Below are 20,608 nucleotides of genomic sequence, written 5' to 3'. Positions count from 1 at the left end.
AAAACCCCTTTGGCTGCGGAATCGCCCTAGCAAGCGAGTTAAATCATCACAAATCTTATCCCTGCTCCGAACCGCACCCTGATGAAATCAATGGGAAGCTCTGGAGCTGCCCTGCTCCAATCTCCGTTGCCATCATCTCCATCACCCCCCAGGCTCCTGCCATCCCCCTAGGGCTGAGGGCCCCATCCACTGCAGCACACAGCACAGCAGCTCCCACTCCTGCCATGCAAGGTTCTTATGGGCAAGGAATTCAACCTTTTCTGTCCTGAGAAACAAGACAAGGAGAAGCAGCCACCTACTGCCCAAGGGGTTCAAGCAGCAGCTTGACCCTCAGCAAAAACAGGGCATAAAAGAACAAGGAACAAGGAAATCAAATAGCACTTCTCAAGCACACAATTCCCCTTCTCCGGTCCGCCGGGAGATGTCACATCATGCCAAGGAGAACAGCTCTGGAGCCACCACGTGCCCTCACCACCAATGCACAGCCCGTGGGTGACCATCCATCTACACAGGACACAGGCTGCTGCCTCCCCATCCTGCTTCAGGAAGGTTGTCCGTCAGGATACATGGAGCACATCTCCACACCCCAAACGCCTCTGCTCCTCTCAGCACCCCAAGACCCTCACCCAAGGGGCCAGGATCCCAGCTATGGGGCCGTGGCTTCCCATTACCAGCACCCAGGCCAGCTCGAGGCTTCGACCCCAGACTGATGTGGATATTGCAACCTCAACCATCACCATTTAACAACATTTTGTCCCCAGCTTTGGGGCAAAGAAGCCCAGACCATGTCCCCTGAAGGTCACCTTCCAGCTTGGCTTTGCCGCACACCCCGGTTCTCCCATCCCATCAGCCCATTGCCCCATATAAACATCCCAAAATGCATCCCTGCTGGCTGAGGTCACCTCATCCAACTGGACCTGCAGAGACCCAGAAGGTCACCCAGCGCCCAGCTCTCCCCAGAGCCAACCGGGAAGTCCAATGGGAGCTCCTCTGCCTTTGCACTCCCCCCCCACATCCCAAGGGAATCCGGCAGCTTCCATGGAGCGCTGCCGCAGGGGGATTCCTGCTGGACCCACTCTGCCCCCAGCAAAGGGAGGTGGCTCTGGGCTGGTTTGATCCTGGCCGAGCTGCAATTCCCATGCTCCCGGGGCCCCGTGCTGACACCAGCGCTCGCGCCGTCACGTGCCGAGCCCAGCACGGCCGCTGCTGGGGTCAGGACTGAACGGAACAGACCACAAAGCTTCTCCAAACAAGGCCTCCCCGGATAAACCCCAAGCCATGTCCTGCCTTTCCTTCCCCCAAACCTCCGTTGCTTCCCTCTTTGCTGCAGCTGGAATAGGCTCAGCTTCCTCTGTGGAAGTCCCGGCTCAGCCCATTCACCAAAGGTGGAGGTGATCCAGGAGCAGGGTGAGAGCCGGAGAGCCAGCAAAGCCTCACTCAGCAGTGGGACGGGCACAGAGGGAAGGGGAAGAACCCAAAAGCTTCCCCACATCAACACCACCAAGGGGGAACTGCTCCTAGAGGACACCAGGAGCTTCATCTGCAGCACAGCGGGTGCAGGGCATCCGATAAAACCAGATTCCAGGTAGAGGAGAGAGCGGAGCAAGGCTGCTGCTATCCCTGCACATCCTAGGTGCAGCCCTGCGGGGCACAAAGGGCAGGGACCCCAACCCCATCGATGCGACGGAGCTGCTCATTCACCGCATAGCCAAAAGCAGGTGTCTGCCTGCCGGCACTGGGAGGGCTGCCCAAGCACCTCTGCCAGAGAAGCCCACATTATCCTCATGGATGGTGGCTCCAGCGAGTGCCATCACCCTATAGAGAGCCAGGAAAGCCCAGACACATCCTGCCCGGAGCCCTGGTGCAAGCCAACACATGCCCCTGGCACGGCACATCCCTCCCTCCCTCCTCTCCCCATGCAGGCATAAGGCTGTGCCGAGCAGGACCTCTTGGCGTGCACCGCATCCCTGCGGGCCCCGCCGCTGTGCCGGTAATGGGGAATAGCCACGGGTGGAAGCCGGGACTGCCGGCGGCGTCACGGGCTCGGCTCCCTTCGGAAGCGGCGCTGCCTTCCTGCCTCCCTCCTCCCCCATTGCTTCTCGATGACATCAGCCTGAAAAACAGGTTCTCGACTTCAGAAGGGCTCATCGGGCCAACTGTGGTCCCGCTCGGATGCCAGGATTCCATGCCCTCCCCCTTGATTCCAGAGAGGATGTCGCCATCCAGGAGCCAGAGCCGGAGATAAGCGGGCGGGCAGGGACCCTGATGGCATTGCCAGCACTTCTAGGAATAAAAACCACCGAGGAGATGGGGGTGGAGGGAGCACGATGCTGGGGAATGGATGTTAAATGCCTTACAGGCTCACGGCCCAGCAATGCACTGCTCCGGTACCAGGCAGCACAACCCTGGGCAAAGCCCAACACTCAGCCCCCCCGACACCAACACCAAGCTGGCCACAGGACTCCCCACCACCCAGCAAAGCATCGCGAGGGCCGCAAGCCTGGCCATGGACCAGCGCTGCAGCACATCCTGCCCACGGGCCAAGCCCCAGGGCTATTTATAACCCGCTCCTAAAATATTCCTGGGTTTTCCTCTTCCCCTGCCGAAGCTCAGGCTCGGCACAGGAAAGCGCAGAGCAAACAGCTCGCTGCCATCACAATTACCTGCGATGCTATCGGCAGCTCCGGCTCGGCGTCTGCAGGAGGAAACGTGGTTTTCACATCGGTGTCATTCCAAACACGAGCCCAGCCTTCCCCCCACCCTGCCCAAAGGGGTCAGAACCCGCTGGCACGGACACAACAGCTCCTGGATATGGAGAGCTCCATCAGGCAGGATATTCCCCCCCCCTCAACCCCTTAACACAAGCACCGATGGGAATCTGCCTCTCCTCTCACCAGGGATTTACTTCTGCAAGAGGCTGAATGCTTTGACACACAAGCGGTTGCTTCACTGAGCATATAAAAGGACTTCCAGGGTTCCTACAACATTGGGATTTGCCTGGAGGAGGGTAGCACCGGTTGTGGCCGGTGCCTTGGCAAGGGATCGGGCCCCGGACACAATCAGTGCTAACCCAGTGCATTCCAGGATGACGAGCATCCCATTCAGCTTCCTGATAACGATGGGAAACCAGCGCTGCTCCTAACCTCTCATGCACCGGACCACAGCTCTGCTCCAAAACTCCCCGGAAAACACGAATCACTCAGCATTTATCAGTTCAAAACGGGCGTGCAATTAGCAAGGGCTCTTTTTTCCCCTCCCTCCAATATAATTATATACATTTTAATGCAATTCCCACCCCTGTGTTTTGTACATTAACAGTAGGGAAGTGAGAGGCTTGATTTTCCTTGGCTTCTCCTTTCTGAAAATAATAGCGTGTTGCAAAACAGCTCCAACAGAAGGGTTTATCTTCACCAAAGAGGGGAGCAGATGGAAAACAGGAAGGGAAAGGAGGGATCTCCCGAAGGGAAAACAGGGATTACAGTGCCTCTCCACGCTGTCCTCACCCTACACGTACCGATACCTGGAAACCAAGCCCGACAGCAGGGGCAGGACTCGCAATCAGCCCCGAGCTCTGTCCTCCAGTGATGGAAAGGAAAACCAAATCAGATGGTCACCAGTTACTCACCCCCCGAAGCCGGGGTCATTAGCTGGATTAAAGCTCCCGACAGCAAAGTGCAATTGGATTACTGCTGCTCCTGGCTCTCCGTGCCAAGCTGGTCAGTGCATCGCGGGTTGTTGGAGATAGGGAGGTGGGTGCTGAGCCCCGGGGCTGATCCACAGGCTGTCCAGGAGGAGAGATGGGGAGGAGACCCCATCATCAACGGGTCCCCAGTGCCATGCAGCCCATTCCCAGCACCAGCCATGCTCCGAGCTCTCACCCTGGCACTTTCTCCAGTGAAATCCCTACAAGCTGAGCTCAAGGAGCAAAGAGGATATCCTGCCATGGCTCGCACCAGGCACTGCATTGACCCCGATAACAAATCTCCACGGATCAGGCAGCTCACAAGACACAGCAGCCCATGGGGCAGGGGCAGACAGCCCCCATCAACACCTCGCCATCCCACACCTCAGGGACAGGGGGGTCAGCTAAAACAGCCCACCCTGTGCCACACGAGGAGGCTTCAGCAGAGCACAAAGAGCAAAAGCGCTGGTGCGGTGCGAGCCCCAGGGTTTAGACACTAAGTTCTCCTCCAGGCACAAACATCTCAGCCCACCAGCAACAAGGAGGAGATTTGCTAAGCCTCAGCTAAAGGGAAAATAAACTCGAATGTTTTTCATTCAGGGGTTTAAGTGGCGGCTTCCGCATGGAATGAGGACTGGAAGCATCCATGGGTGCGGGGTGCTCAGGGAAGCAAGGTAAAGAAGGACACTGCTCCGTGCCCGGCTGCCCTCCGACAAGCCATGCGTTTTGGGGAGACAAACCATGTCTGCCCATGCCTGGTGTGGAAACCATCAGATTTCTTTATGTATTGGTTGGAGCTTTTCTCTTCCATGGATGCACAAGCACTTGCTCAAACTTGGCTTTCAACATAGCTGGAGGACCACATTGGGGTATCTACATGGCTTCCATGCTGCATCCTGGCCTGGACCAAGAGGCTGTGGTCAGACTGCGCCTGAGCCCTTGCATTCTCACCACACACCATCTGCCTGTGGAGGGATGCTCCCCATAGCACTGCCTAGAACATGTCGTGGGCTGCAGCCAGAGGAGCAGCTGCTTGCGTCCAGCCTGAAGCCAAACCAGCCGCCCCAGCACTGGATGGTGGCAAATGCTCATTCCTGCCCATTCCACATGGAGCCACTTGCTGGGAACAGGGGCCCCAGTCCAAACCCAGGAGAGGTATGGGATCATGGGCCAGCTCCCCATCACCTGTGATTCCCAGCCCCTGGATCTTCCTCCACACACATCGCACATCACCGAGTCATTCACCAGTCAAACACTGACCGGGAGCCCTCTGCCCACTGGTTTCTTCATAGTCTCTAATGACACAGTTTGGAGGAGACATCAGTGGATCACAGAGAGCAGCAACTCAAGGTCTCCACACACAAATCACACCAGCCGAGATCAACACCAAACCTAAGCCTGCAGGCAGCAAGGATGGCACATGGGGCATCAGGGTGACCCATGCCCACCTCCCCATCACTGCACAGAGGAGTGGGCATCACCCCCACCACCCTGGCTCTTCCAAGGTCCACCTCCCTTCTAATGTGCCAGAGGTGCCAAAAACCACGATGGACACTTCACTGTGGACAAAATGACCACAGCACCAAAGAGAAAGCCACTGCAATGGGCCCAGCGATGCTCCCAGCAAGGCTCCCCATGGTTTGCAGGGAGCTCGCACCAGGCATTCCCGCTCCCATATTCCCAGCTCAGGGCCAAATCCGGCTCGTGGCAGCGGTCAGTGGTACAGCCAGGAGCAGGGCAGACGCAACAAAGGCCCTGACCATCGCTCAGCGTGAAGAGTTAAACACGCACGAGTTTCCATCATTAACCCCGATCCCAAACCGGGATCCTTCCCTTTGCTCAAGCACGGTAAAACCACCGGAACCGAGGGCCGGGCGTGACACCGACCCCCGGAGCGGAGCCGGGGCTGCGGAGGAGCGGAGCCAGCCCCGCCAGCGCCGCCGCATCACCCGCTGCCATTCCAGCTCCGGCCAAACAGCGCTGGGCTGGAGCCGAGTCGAGAGGAGTTTGTTTGGCTCTGGCTCTGCCTCGCACCGAGCAGGGCTTTGTGCACCGAGGATCTTCCCCTCGGCTCCGTGCGCAGCCCCGGCGCTCCGCAACCGATCCGATGCTTCCATTAGAGGAGAAATAAGCCAAGGTGTGGGGGGGGAACCCCTCTCACCGGTGCCGCTGGCACCGCAGCTTCCATCGTGAGGGCACCATCTGCAGCAAGCCCCACGAGCGGGAGGCAGCCCCCCGGGAAGCGGCGCATCCAGGCCCCCCGCTCCCGGAGGAGCCGCACCGGCTCGCACGCCCCATCGGGGGTTTCGAATCCAAACTTCCTCAGCAGCCTTCCCCTCACGGCCCCGTGCTGCCGCACCGCTGCCAGCGCCGGCATCCCCCGGCACCCGCAGCCAGCACCTTCCCCTCGCTCCACAAACCATCCGCGCATCCTTCCCCCCCGAGGCTCTCGCCCCACTCCTCCTCCTTGGATCCTCCAACCTTTCCACCCCGTTTGGTCACTCGACGTCTCGAAAGAGAGACATCGAGTCACTCATTTTACCCACGGAGCACATACAAAAGACCCTGAGATTGTTCAGGAAGCAATTAGCCGCGGTTCAGAGGAAAACGGTGTTTTTAAATGGATAACCTTTGGTGCAGGCAGGAGCCTCGGCTCCTCTCTTTGCTTCCCCCCCCCCCTTCGCAGCCGCACACAAAAGACAATAACAGAATAAAAACCCATAAAGAAATCCAGCGAAAAGCGGGCGATTGCCCTCGGCACAGCCCTCGCTCGGCAAACACGGATCCTCTCCCAGCCGCAGGAGCGGCCGCTCGGGAAGGCAGCTCCTCTGCCCAACTTTTCTCCCCTCCGTGTCCCAGAGCAGACGAGAAGGATCATGAATATTCATCCATTCCCCCCCCGCGGCCGTTAGCAGGTTTCTGCTTTTGTTTTGTCCTCCCCAAAGCAGGAGGAAAGGGGGGAGCGAACAAGTGAGGTTAATGCCTGTCTTTTCTCTCCCATCCATCTCCGCCTTAACCAGTGACCTCCGTGTTAAGCCCCGTTTACACACCGGCCCCCTCCCCTGGCTCCCCCACGCAGGGGCAGAAGGCAGGATTTCCCTGCAAGGAAGGCAAGGGAAAAGAAGGGATTCCGGGATTTATCTCGGCACGCCACAGAGATCGGCTTTTACACATCCCTCCCCGCTCGCACGCCGGAGCCGCCGTGCGCGTTTGCAGGGCAGAAACGGGAAAGGGAAAGGGAAAAGGGACACCGAATGTGCGCCCAGCTTCATTTCCCACCTTCCCCGTGGATACCGGAGCTGGCCCCGGCGCACAGCCCCGCAGCCTGGCTGCGAGAGGTGCCCGGGCGCTGCACAGCTACGGCACGCTCACAACAGTCGCGATAAGACCGGAGGCGATGGCAGCCGCCCCGCACAGCGCCCTGCCTCCCCGGGCGAGCACGACCCAGTCCCCCCGCAGCCACACCGCATCGCTCCGCCGGCTGCGCTTGTGTGGGGTGGGGGGGAAGAGAACGGCGGCTCTGCGGGTGTCGGGGCGAGCCCAGCCCGGTGCCGCGCCCCGACGGGCTGCGGGGAGGCGAGAGCATGGATGCGGGGATGGAGGAACAGCGGCGCGGATATGGGGCAGGGAGGGCGCGGGGGTCCGGGGCGCGGAGCCCGGTCAGGGCTGCGCCCCGCTCACGCCTCCAGCGCTCCCGGACTCGGGTGGGTCCCCGCGGTGCGGCACCGAGGAAGCAAACCCCGGGCTGCGGGAGGGAGGCGGCTCCGGCCCCCACCTGCCCGGAGCCCCGCGCCCCGACGGGAGCCGCGTGCGGGGGTAAGGACGCGGGTTCGGTCCCCGCCGGGGTTTTTGTCCCCGCGGCAGGAGGCGGCTCCCGCAGCCGCGCTCCCGGGGCCGCGGGCGCAATGCGGGGCTGGCCCCGGGCAGCAGCAGCGCGGCCCCGGCCCGGCCCAGCCCGGCCGCCGCGGCCCCTCCGCGCACACACACACACACACACACACACACCCCTCCTCCTCCTGCTGCTGCTGCCGCTGCCCTGCCCGGGCCGGCCCCGCTTCTCCTCCGCCGCCGCCTATTTTTTGGGTGAAAATCACGAAGAAACGGGAGCATTTTTACCCCACCGACCGCCAAGGCGCGCGGAGCAAAGTTCCACCGCGGTTACTCACGGCTCCGCTCCCCGCTCGCCGCCGCCGTGCCAGCCATAATCGCATTCCACACCGCGCCGCCCGCCGGGGCCCCGCCGCCGCCGCCGCCGCCTCCCGCTGCAGCCGCCGCTGCTCCCCGTCCCCGTCCTCCTCTTCCTCCTCTTCCTCCTCCTCCTCCTCCTCCCTCCGCCGCCGCCTCGCTCCCGCCGCCGCCGCTGCCCCGCATGAATGGGACGGCGGCGCGAGACCCCCGCCGGAACGCCGCCCGCCCCAGCGCGCGCCCCCGCCGCCCCAGCGCGCGCGCGCGCGCACTCGCGCACGGCGCCCCGCACGCGGGAGCGCGCACGGAGGGGAGGGGGGGGGGGGGAGAGAGAGAGCGAGCGCGCCGCCTCCAGGGGGCGCCAGTAAAGAGAAGTGGGCGGAGCCTTGTTTCCCCCTCCTCCCTTCCACCTTGTCCCGCCTTTAAAAGGGCGATGCCGCCTAAAGGGGGGAAGCCTTAAAGCGGCCGCACCCCCTGTAATGCGAAGGGGCCGTGGGGCAGAGCCGTGGGGCAGGGACCCACCAGAGCGCGGAACAGAGGGGGAGGGTCCTCTCTGGCCTCCCCCTGCAGGGCTGTGCTCCCCAGGGATGTCCGCTCAGCATCACCCCAATGGCACCACATCCGCTTCAACTACAAAAGGGGGGGACATAATAAAATCCGTTAGGAAACGATCAGCTGGGGGCTGAGGTGTGGGCTCTTTAAGCACGCTCGGTGCCAGCCACTTGTGTCACCTTCATCCCCCATCCTTAAGCTCTCCCCCATGCTTCTCCCACTTCCAATGCCGGCCTTGGATGCTCCCTGCCTGCCCCAGCACAGCACACCCCAGGGACAGGGTCCTACCTGTTTGTGATGCTCCATCACCTCTCAGCCTTTGCAAAGACCTACAGAACCAAATCCAGAGTTTGTAACTGAGACCTCCATGGATTTCATGAGGGATTTGGGGATGAGAAGGGAAAGAGCGGCTCTATCCCGACCTGCCCACCGGGTGATGGAGCTGCAGGTCCTTTGGGAGAGGACGCAGGAGAGCAGGAGGCTCCTGGTGAATGAAGAATCGAAGTGGCCCTTGGAGGCTGCCACAGGGATAAGAGGGAGGATGGAGCGGGGGGAAGAGGTGCCGTGGCCGAGTACAACAGCAGAGATGCTCTTTCCCTCCAGCACCTCAATGCTCACACCTTGCTCAAAGCCCACCTGAGAGCAAAGATGGCATCCTTGTGCCGGGGACAACAGCGCCCGTCCCACACAAACAGGGATTTCTCCTCTATTGTGTCCCCCCTCCCTGCCCTCCCCAGCATCCATCTCCGGGAGGAGCCGGGAACAGGCGCATCCCCTGGGATGCAGCATCGGAGCTGCCGCTCTCCCACCCCTTGTCTGTGCACAGACACACATGGGGCCAGACTTAAAAGCTTTCGAGACAGAGGGGAAGAGCAGAAAGCAGCGAGCTCTGCCAGGGTTTGGATCGCTTCCCTCCATTGAAAGAAACCCCTCACTTCCCCCCCACTCCCTGCTTCCAAGAGACTGAATTCAGTGAATTCCCTTCACACTGAATCCTTGTCAGGTACCCACATCCAAGGAGGCAGCAGCTCCTCTCTCCCAGGGGACTTACCAAGGGAGCAAAACCTCTGACACCTCTAAAGAAGGAAGAGATCTTCAATCTCCCCCCACCACTTTCAAACCTGCTTTGTCCCAGTAAGGGCACAGCGGTCCCACGTTTTCCATGCCCCGGGGAAGAGGAAAGGGATGAATGCTTCCTCCCAGCCCTGCCCATGGGAAGCAAACTGGAGTGATTTGGTTTCGCTGAAGGATGGATTACCACCATCCATGGGCATGAGGGAAATGGAGGTGATGGAGCGAGCAAAGCGCAGGTACCCCGGCTGTGGGTGCATCCCCAGCCCCTTTGTGAGCCACCAAGAGGGGTCCAGCCCCCGAGGGGGGAATGAGGAAAGACAGCAGGAAATCCAAAGCATCCCCTGTGCATGGAGGGAGGGACCCGGAAGGGGATTGTCCCAGATGGGAATCATCTACCCTGGATGGGAAGCAGCCCCATACCCGCAGCGACCCGCAGAGCTCACGGCGCTGCTCCGATGTCTCACCCATCCCCATGCCCGCGGGCACTGGGACACGCTTGTCAGTCCCATGTCTGCCCCCAGGCTCTGGGCACCTCACCCCTGCAGAGAGCCCCTCCTTATGTCAGGAACCGGGGCCTTTCATCCCGCCCCCCACGGGGCTGTAGTGGCTCCGTTCATCCCTGCGCATCCTCATCCCCCTTCGCTCCGTGCCCCGAGGACAGCGCCGTGAATGGCACCTCAAACGCTCCGCGCCCAGCGGGGGGGCTGGAGCAGGCAGAGGATGGGGCTGGTGGCAGCTGGACCCAAAGCCCATAGGCTAAAAGCTGACTCAGCACTTCCCCCCCCCCCCCCCCCAACCCCAAATCACATGGAGAGGCCGTTTTCAGCCCCTAAAAGCAGCCTGGCAGCTCCTTTGTTACTAAAGAACCTCACTGGGGGAGGATCAGGTGGCTGGAGAGAGCCTGCAGAGATTGGAGGCTCTTCTGCTCCCCTCGCTGGTTAACCCAGGCCGGGCGCTGCGGGGCTGAAAGGAACCCGGTAAATCCGCGGTTTCCCAACTGTTCGCAAGGTTTTGGCTGCTAAAAAATTCCTGCTAAAAGGCAGAGCCCTGCACGGGGCTCCCGGGTCCTCAGCAGCGGCCACCCGCCTTGGTCATCACCCACAATGAACCCCCCAGGACCAGAAGCCATGGTTTGAGCCCCCAGGGATGAGCAGGGATGAGCTGAACCCGGTGCCCTCATCCAGGGGCCTTTTGGGATGTGAAATCTGCAGAGAGTGACCTGCACCCCAAAACGTGGGCTTTGGGGACCTTCACACCCAAACTCTGCCACTCAGCTGATCCCATGGGATCCTCCAAGGGTTCATGGGCTCCAGGAGGGGATCAGCTCTGCCCAGTGTCACCAATGGGGTCTTTTTCCCTCCTCCCGTCCCCATCGATGTGTTTTCCTATGAGGCCCTGGAACAGACGGGCTTGGGAAGCAGCGCTGGGTCCATCTGAAGGGTTGTCAAAGTTTTCCAGGAGGTGTCAGCAGCTCTTTAAGCTTCTTGACAGCAGGGATAACAACCGGTGCCTGCGGAGCGCAGGGGCTCCGAGGTGGAATTAAAACAGGGAATGCATCGGGCTGTTTTTCCTGCTTGTGTTCCTGGCATGGGGAATTCAAGGCCTCCGTGAGCAGGCAGCAGCGTTTGAATCACAGCAAGAACCTGCCCCCAGCCAGGGCAAAGGGTCTGCAGGCAAAGTAAGGTTGCCTGGAAGGGGATTGGGAAGAAGAGGGATAAGGGAGCATCCTTGTGTCCCCAGCCTGACACACGAGCAGCAACGCGCCCTTTGGCTGGGAAGAGGTTTGCTGGGAGCTGGGATTGTGGGAGATGCTCCGGGGGCTTGGAGCAAGCTGCTCCAGTGGAAGGTGACCCTGCCTATGGCAGGGGCTGGAACTGGATGAGCTTTAAGGTCCCTTCCAAGCTGGGATTCCATGACCCTGCCGGGTCTGGAGCAGGCCTGGGACACGCAGCTGCAATGGGAGAGCACCGACACCCTGTGGGACACCTCGCTCTGCTCTTAAAGCTGATCCCAGCTCCTTAAAGCCCTGCCTGCCCCGACGGCTCCATCCAGCAGCCACAGCCGTGCGTGCACCAGCGCTTCCCGGTGGGCAGGGACGTCCTGCGGAGATCCCCCCTGGCCATACCTGCTCCTGCTGAGCTCCTTCCCGGCTCCATCCCCGCCCCGTGACTCACAGCATCGCTTAATGAGCAGGAAGCTGATGCAGGCACCTGACAGCTCCTCCGAGAAACCAGCGTTTCATGTTGGCTGCCCCGGGGCTGCTCGGCAGGAGCGGCTCCTCTCCATATTGATGTCCCTTCATCCAGGCCGTCACGCTGCCAGCTCATCCCTGCCAGGCCTCACAGCGCCAGGGAAAGCAGCTCCCGGACCCGACCCTGATCCATCCCCCTCTTTGCAGCCTCTCGGGAGCACCGGAACCGCTTTGTGGGGTCCCCCTGAGGAAATCAGGCAGCTCCCGATGAGCCAAACCCCGGCCTCCCCACACAAAGGGCATCAAGCACAGGCTTCAAATCAGGGCAACTTTAAAGGTGGCAATGAAAGTCACTGTCTGAGCCCCCAGCTCCACAGAGGTGGCTCCCGGGTCCATGGGCTCTGCCACCATGGATATGGCATCACCACCCCACCAGGACCCACGGATGCGGCTGCTGTGATTTACTGCATCCCTCAAGGCTGCGGTGCCACCACCAGCGTGTTGAGTGCCTTGGATGCTGAGCTGGGTGCGCAGGGGCTTACCTGGGGTGGGCTGAGGTTTGAGCCAGTCCTGCAGAGGAAAAGGCAGGACAGGTTGACCCCATGGTTTGTGGGATAAAGGGGTCCCCTGTTCAATGCAAAAGGTGTTAACTCTGAAACCTAATGGTTGAAGGCTGAATAGCAATGAGGTCAGTGCTCAGCGCCTTGGCTGGCCTGTCACCAGCTGGAACAAGGCAGAGCATCCCCCCTGTGTCCTTTAGAGCACCCTTCATCCCCCTCCACCACCAACCACCCCTCTGCTGCTTGCTCCCTCCTCCCCAAGCCCTCCTTCACCAGCGCCAGCTGAGGACCACTCTCACATCCACCTCCTCCCTCGCCATCAGGGTGACATGTGTCAGCATCCATTCCCAAAGGCTTCCTGCTCCTCCACCAGTGCCAGGAGGGGAGATGCTGTGCTCAGCGAAGGACAAGGTTGGGGGGGGGGCGGGTGTGCAGTGGTCTGAGAGCATCCTCCTTCCATTACACACATGGGGAGAAGACGGAAAATGACCGAGTTAAGACCCAGTGATGCATCAACCACACCAGACCCAGGCTATGCGTACCAGGGTACATAGACCCGGGTAACACCCCTGCTCCTTTTCACACCAGTGGAGAGATCAACACCGAGTCCTTTGGTGGTTCAGAAATCCATCTCCATCACATGGAACAAGTGGCTGGCCACGAGACACCCCGGGGTCCCTTCCCTTTCTCCAGTGCCCATGTAAAATTAACACGGACAAGGCAGAAGCTGCTGTAAATAATGCATCTGTGGTGCACGACACGGCTTCGGGAGCACGTTCCCATTGTCTGCTCTCGGTTATGGAAACCCAACCCTGCCGGGGTCATTAAAAATGCATCCTGGGTTCAGCTCATCCCTTGGGAAGCGGCCGCTCAGTGGCTGTGCTCCTGCCTCCTGCTCCGGTCCGTCCCGTGCAGCCCCGTGCTGGCACGAGCCAGGCCTGGGCTCACATGGACCATCCCCACATCAGCACTGGGTGCTCTCCATCCCCGTGCTCCTGCACCCAGGCTGGGGCATCGCTCCCTGCCAGACCCCACAGCATCCTCTGTGCTTATAAAGGATGCTGAGAGGAATCGCTAAGCCCCAGCTGCCCACAGCATCATCTCCCCATCCTATTGCATTCTCCCTAATTCCCTCTGGCCAGTCTTCATCCTGCTCTTGCTCACACCCTGCATCTCCAACCTGCTGTTGGCCGGGTGTTAGCAGCCACTGGGAGCTGAGCTGGGATTCCCTATGGCATCCTGTGCCTGGCTGGATAGCAGCGAGGCAACCCATGGACTGAGGCATCCTGTTTGCTCTGCATCTTCACTCCAGGGATGCAGCGCCCAAGGCTGGCATCCTGCACAGCTCCTGGCAGGCACTGCAGGGAGATGAATTCACCCCTTGCTGGCTGCGGGTGGGGAGGAGAGGCCCCAGTCAGTGCTCCCATCCCTTCCCCAGGCCATGACCAGTGCATCTGCACCCATCCATCCTTGCAGGGATGGGTGCTCCCACCCCAAGCAGAGCCATCAGACCACGCTCAGCCTATCCCTGCCTGTTGTTGACCGACCACAAGCACTTGAGACCACAGCAAAGCCTGGACCAGAGCATCACCCGCAGCTTAGAACATTCATCCCCCTGCTCACTGCATCCTCCTCCCTGGGAAGCGCTGAGCACCAGATGGAGGGAAACTGTGGGATGGGATGGGATGAGCTCCAGCATCGCTCGGACACACGGACACCAACCCACCGCCCTGCGCCCACCCTGGAAGCCGCCCGGATCCTCCACGTTCCCCCTCACTGCAGGAGCTCCTGGGAGATAACACATGCCTGCGACATTAGCAATTAAGGAACATTAATTATAATAATAATAATTATCACAAAATAGCATTTTTATGGCACAATATTATGCTGAAGGATTTACAACATACTGAATCATGAAGTTCGTAATTAAAGTTATTTTAGTTTCTAATTTCACTTTAATTCTATTCCAATAAAAGACGTGATAAATATACCTTCACAAAAAACCGCAGGAACCATTACTTAAGTCAATTTCCCTGCATAGGGATGCTCTATTGCAGCACAGGGATCCCTCGAGGAGCATCACAAACCTCGGCGAGGAAGCAGTGTCCGGCCCTGTGAGATTCCAAGCTCCGGGCAGGAGGATGCTTGCATCCTGAAGGCATCCACAGCCTCTTGGCTTCAGCTCCGCGGCCACGAGCCCTCCCGAGACAGTTCTGGAGGTCACCGTGGTTCTGCTGCCGGTGGGATGGGAGGAAGAGGAGAGCCTGGTACCCGTGAGGCAGCTTCCAAGGAAGAGCCGAGCTGGGTTTATTCCTCATCCTGGCATCACCGCAATGGGTGTAGTGCTGCAAGGATGGAGCAGGGATGTTTCCCTCTGGATTAGACTCCAGTCCATGCACCCCTAACGGTGCACACTAGAGAATGCACAGAAAAGACCCAAATCCCTGTATTCCCGGGACCCTGGGGTACTTCCCCTCCTCCAACTTCTTTTCCATGAGAAAACGATTGACTTCTTCCCTGTGAGGGTGCTGAGGCGCTGGCACAGGGTGCCCAGAGAAGCTGTGGCTGCCCCATCCCTGGCAGTGCTCAAGGCCAGGTTGGACACAGGGAATGCAGGGGAATCCCGGCTGGAGCAGCATCCCCACACCACGAGGGATGCAGCATCCCAGGAGGGGTTTGGTGCCATGGGCTGGTGGCACAGGCAGAACCAAGCCCCCCTCAACCACACCGAGCGCTTCCAGAGGAGCTTCTCTTCCTTGCTCCCCATCCCCACTTCCACTTCTTACAAACCCATCCAATCTGGAACACCGGGAGCGGTCCTTCCTTCCCGTAAGGACATGCCAGAAATCCAGGGAAGCCTGGCTGCCGGCCTGCTTACGAGGACACATCCAGCAAGGGCTTCCCCATCCTTAGGAAGCATAAGAAGCTGCCTGCTCCCAATGCACATCCCGGTGCCCGAAGGGAGAGCTGGAAGCTGGGGAACAAAAGCAAACCCATCCAAAGCCTGTTTATAGGAGAAGTTTAGCGAGTGACGAGTGAAAGACAGCGAATGATGCATCCCATGCTCAGTGCCAGGGAGGATGCTCGGCATTAAAGTCCTCAAACATGAAACGAACCAACATTTAATAAGGCAGTTAATGCATGTCACTGAAATGTCACTTCATTCTTGGAAGTGTATATTTTTTGAGGTTTAATAACCACGTAATTGAGGCATCTTTTCTATAGTTAAACCTTGGCAAATATGTTTTTCATAATTAGCTGGTATTTATTTAACATGCAATAACCATCCCATTACATTTAATGACTTCAATTAATAGGTACAGAGGGGCCTTTTTTAATGTCAATATGTGTCTTAAAGAGGTTCCCAACGTGGGGCCAAGAGGAAGCTCAGCTACCTGGGGGTGCCCACCGTGAGCCTGGGCTGTGCCATGGGTCCCCGCCGCTGGAATGGGGACCAGGGGGAGCCTGCATCAGGGATGCTGCCCGTCCCAGCCAGGATTGGGTGCGTAAGGACAGGGATGCCATCAGGCACTCCACAGGGATCCCAGCCCATCCATGCTGGCATCTCCTCAGCCCCATCACTGGGAACAAGGGGTGAGGCTGGAGGGCAGTGGAGAGGAGAGGCTCAGCCCGAACGGAGCCCCATGGTCTGAATTAGCCAGCACTAAAGGAGCTCCTTTAACAACCCACCCAGTGCGGAGCTATTGACCCGTGTGGAATAAAGCCCAGCAAGGTTCTGCCTGTGCTCGGGGCTATGGAACCCCACACATAGGGGAGGAACCCCCCACGGTGCACATCAACCCCCAGCACCCAGCACCTCCATGGTCCAGGGCAGGGGCTTCGCTGTCCTCTTGCACTCAGGACCCCCCGAAATGCACCCCAATGCTCCCAGTGCCCCATGGCCACACACCCGTCCCGTCTCACACCGGCTGCGGGTACCAGCTCAGGTCACATCCACCTCTCTTGCACACTGAGAGTGCTCACCGAAGCCAGAGCATCCTGAGGAGGCAGCCCCAAGCTCTGTGCTGTTTTCCAGCTGTCCTGAGCCAGGACAAGGCTCAAGAGACATCAAACATCGAAGGCAAAGGATCATAGGTTGGGTTTGTACCTCTGGATGGGCTGGGCTCACAGCATCCCAGACTGGTTTGAGCTCCTCGAGTTCCAACCAGGCCACAGAGCGAGGTCCCAGCAGTGCTCCATCGGGAAAGATCCCTGCCTGTGCTCACCCACCCCACGCACAGTGAGGCAGCAAGACCCAGCAGTGACCAGTGAACCCCATTTCATGGTGGCCTCGGTAGCAAGGGACCCCACTGGTGCTGTGATGAGGCCACCAAGAGCTGGCCCCATCCCTGCAGGGCCGGACTGGTGGTTTCTGGGGTTGGAGGACCCCCACTGCTGCCTCCTACCTGCACTCACTGGGGTGGCCTGGGTGGGATGGGGAGGAGCCGATGGGGTTATTTAGTGCCTGGATACAGGCACAGATGCCCGGTGGTGAAGCACCCACCTGGAGCAGGCGCCTGGCTGATGTGGCATCAGTTACCCAGGGCATGGGGATGGAGGAGAGGCGGCTGCGATGGGCGGCCCCATGCAGGAGCCCAGCACATGCAATTAATCCTCGCTAGCAGCCCGATGGGGAGAGGGGCACAGGGGCTGCTCCTGCAGCCGGGTCCCCTCCTCTGTGTGTACCCCTCCTTCCCCAGTGTCCCCCTCTCCGTGCTTCCCATCCCGTGCTGTCCCCTCTCCTGCCTCTCCCCTGCTGGCCTGGTTTCCTCCTGCCTCTCTCCGTCCTTTCTTCCCACCTCTCCCGCTCCAGAGATGCTCTTCCCATCCCTAAAGCAAGGCTGAGGCTGGTCCCTGCCTGCTGAGCTCAGCTCCCGGTGGGTGCCCAGGATCCCTTATGATGGGGCAGCCACAGGGACTTGGGCATCCCATGCCACAAGATGGGGCTTGGACCACCCTGCTCCAGTGGAAGGGGTCCCTGCCCGCGGCAGGGGTTGGAGCTGGATGAGCTTTAAGGCCCCTTCAACCCAAACCAAGCTGGGATTCAATGATAAACCCAAGACGTTCCAAGCCACCAGGTCACCTCCGGAGCCCGGGCCTGCACTGCTGCACCCCAGCCCGTGGGGACCCGAGGCTCAGCGGGCAGGAGCAGAGCAGAGCCTGGCCGGGGCAATGAGCGCTCGCAGGGACGCGTCATCCCCAGCCTGCCATCCCTGGAGCGAGCAAATGCCACTGCTCACACAGCAGATGGCAAAGCCTCGGGGAGGGAGGGGAGCGGGGCCCCCAGCAGCACCCCCAGCCATCGCCTGAGCTCTGCGCCTCCCTCTCGGGGCTGGGAGCCAGCACTGGGCGCCCAGGCTCTCCCTCCCCAGCTCCAGGCATCCCCATGGACACCCCCCCCCCCTGCACCCACCTCCAGGAGCAAGGGACCAACCCCGGCCTCCTGGCCGCAGCGCCCCGCATCCAGGTCCGTCAGGCACCGCTCCCATAGGATGCGTCGGGCTGAACCAGAGCAGAGCCTTGATTTGAAAGGGAATAATAACCCTGGAATGAATAAATAAATAAATAAGTGACAAGCCCGAGCACAAATCTGCTTTTAAATTCAAATGTGCAATATGGCCCAGAGCCGCGGAGCCAGAAGGAAACTACAGATTTGGGCAAGGAAACAGGGAATGTTTCACTTCAGCTCTGTCCAAGCCGTCAGGATTTACAAAGCCGTGAGGGAGGTGGGGAGAACAGAGCGCTGCTCCCCAGGGAATTCGCCCCCCTGCCCAGGCTGCTATCGCACAACCACAGCATCAACCAGGTTGGAAAAGAGCTTCGAGATCATCCAGCCCGAGCGGTCCCAAGCACTGCCAAGGCCACCACTGACCCATGGCACCGAGGGCCTTGCATACGCAGTGTGTGAACACTTCCAGGGATGCTGATTCCCTCACCTAAAGCGTTTGCCCAGCTCCCACATCCCACATTGGGTCCATCACGTTCCACCCAGCTCCATGGTGGTACCAAAGTGGGGGGCTCTCCCTGGGGATGCTGTTCAGTCCTCCAGTACTCACAGGATTGAGCCATGCAGTGTAGCACCCAGGCAGGAGTGTGGTACCCAGGGAGGACCGTGGCGCCCAGACCCTGCTCCGGGGACACTCAGGATCACAGCAACACCCACAGTGACAGCGGCTCCATCCTGCTCACATGGGACAGCAACACCATGACCATGGTCCTCGTCCTGCCGGGGGGGCTGCAGCCCTCACCCCGTCGCAGGACAAGGGATGCTCTCCTGGGGCTCGGGCCACCCACCCGGCAGCAGCGACCAATTCCCACCCTTCCAGCCCCTTCCTCAATGAAGGGCTGCCGGGTTCCGGGGACCGGGAGCCGTACCCGGGATTCACGAGTGACGCGAGCTCAGTCACGCCTCAGCCCGAGCCCCGCGGCTGGGCACAGCCGGGCCTTCACCTCTCCCGCAACCAGCACTCAGCGCCCGGGATGCTCACGGGGATGCGGCCCCCGGCAAGCGCAGCCCCCGCCGACGGAGGCTGCAGCATCGCCCGGTCCCGGCACCGACGGCACCGACAGCACCGACAGCCCCGGCAGCCCCGGCAGCACGGACCGACAGTGCCACCTTGTGCCGCCTGCCAGAAGGATGCCCGCAGACAGCGGGGTCTGGTACAGGGGGCTCGTCCCGGGGTGGAGAGGGCTGGGTTCCGTCCCAGGGATGCGAGGATACGACGGGAGCGCGCACAACGCGATGCTGCGCCCATGGCCGTGCCCTGAGAGGTTGAGCTACGGGACCCCGTGTCCCAAACCCAGCCCCGAGGATGCTGAAGCATCGCGCAGATAGACACGGACCAAGCAGCTCCAGGGCCATCCCAGCAGGAACCCCCTCGTGTTCTGCACAGGGAGCCTCACGCTGGAGGAGTTATCCATGGAAACAGGGGGTCCCCATCGAGCACAGCCCAGCTTCCCCCCAGACATGGGGCAGCACGGCTGGGCATCACAACGTGGGATGCAGGGGTGGCTCCTGCGGTGTGAAGGCACATGGCAGGCATCAGGCAGAGCACTGTCACCCCACACCAGGGCTGCAGAAGCCACCGGCAATGCCATGCCATGTCCCCAGGTCCCGCTGTCACAGGCACATCCTGCACCATGAGTGTGGAGAGCAGAGGGGGACCCACACCCTGACCACGGGGTGGGGGGGAACCTGCCGCACAAATCACTGCTGGTACCAAATGCCCTTTCTTATCAAGACCGGACGGGTATTCAATTTTCCCTTCAAACGCCTGCCTCTGAAATGGTAATAGAATTTCCAATCTAGGGAAGAAGGGAGGGGAAAAACTGAATACGCGAGGATTAACAATGAGAGAGAGACAAAGGGAGAAATTAGACCCAAAAAATATAGCGGGAGCCTTTGCGGGAATTAATTAAATACAAATATAAAGAGAAAATTAACAGTCTCATGCTTCGGAGGGGAGAAAAGGGATATTTTCTGAGCTTAATTAACCTTCTTTTGCCAAGCACAATGAGGAGGAAGGGGGAAGGGAGGGAGAGGAGAGCAGACTCCTGCTTGTTTTGCCTTGCAGGAGATGATTGCGGGAAGGGGCCGGGCTTTGCCTACATGCATTTGGGATGCGCGGGTCCGGATCATGTGTGTGTTGGGATCGTGCGTGGACAACAACTCCTGTGTTGGTCCTCATGGGCAGGTACAAGGGGGAGCAAAGGGAGAGCTGGGAAGAGCCATGGTGTGGGACGCCAAGGGATTGAGGAGGGACAACCTCTCCTGGCAGTGCCATGGGGAAGGGAGAGCGTTGGGATGCGGCTCGCGGCCATCAGGGCTGTGAGATGATGATCCCCATCCCCACACTCCCAAATGTCACATTTGCAGGTTTGGTACCTGCAGAGCTCAGAGGCATCAATCACAAGGCAACAACTTAGGGATAGGAAGGGGCTTGGAGCAAGGGATGTCAGATTAATGGTGTTACCTCTGTCCCCTCCTGGGGAAAGCAGGGGAGATGGGCAGCGACAGCAGGTGGAAAGCCACAGGATAAGGCAAGGAAAGGCAATGACGGTACTTACATGAGCATTTCTGTGAGCATTCCACCCTCCATCACTTGTGTGCTTGGGTGGATGATGGAGAAGCCGGGGCCCATGCTCCTAGATGAGGATGCAAACAGCAGAGCAGCTTTCCAGGCAGGATGGGGTGGGTGATGGAATTCATCATTCCCAGGCAGGAAGCTCCTGAATGGCACAAGCTGGAGACCTGGGTCCATGCTCCATCCCTGGCAGTGTTCAAGGCCAGGTTGGACAGTCTTGGGTGACACAGTCTACTGTGAGGTGTCCCTGCCCATGGCAGGGGCTTGGAACTGGATGATC

At 59.9% G+C, this 20,608-nt stretch overlaps 2 protein-coding genes across 11 annotated transcripts in view; both read right to left on the bottom strand.

Annotated features, from left to right (window-relative positions):
* PLXNA1 (plexin A1) overlaps window positions 1–8,726 on the bottom strand; it is a 106,592-nt gene extending 97,866 nt beyond the window's left edge. For 2 of the 4 annotated variants that reach the window (XM_065687771.1, XM_065687775.1), the window contains exon 1: window positions 7,849–7,954. The gene's annotated coding sequence lies outside the window, so the exon portion shown is untranslated. Of the gene's footprint in view, window positions 1–3,625; window positions 3,645–7,848; window positions 7,955–8,707 lie in introns of those variants that run through there. The other 2 variants (XM_065687772.1, XM_065687773.1) reach the window with 2 other exon arrangements.
* Window positions 8,727–14,094: 5,368 nt separating this feature from the next.
* CHCHD6 (coiled-coil-helix-coiled-coil-helix domain containing 6) overlaps window positions 14,095–20,608 on the bottom strand; it is a 122,808-nt gene continuing 116,294 nt past the window's right edge. For 4 of the 7 annotated variants that reach the window (XM_065687026.1, XM_065687027.1, XM_065687030.1 and 1 more), the window contains one exon: window positions 17,826–20,389. In XM_065687026.1, the coding sequence (XP_065543098.1) occupies window positions 19,880–20,389 (510 nt within the window). In that variant the 3' untranslated portion in view covers window positions 17,826–19,879. Of the gene's footprint in view, window positions 14,590–17,657; window positions 17,789–17,825; window positions 20,390–20,608 lie in introns of those variants that run through there. The other 3 variants (XR_010614239.1, XR_010614240.1, XM_065687028.1) reach the window with 3 other exon arrangements.

This window comes from Lathamus discolor, chromosome 7 (assembly GCF_037157495.1).
Source record: "Lathamus discolor isolate bLatDis1 chromosome 7, bLatDis1.hap1, whole genome shotgun sequence".
Classification (NCBI taxonomy): domain Eukaryota; kingdom Metazoa; phylum Chordata; class Aves; order Psittaciformes; family Psittacidae; genus Lathamus; species Lathamus discolor.
This window is presented reverse-complemented; position numbering and strand designations above follow the sequence as displayed.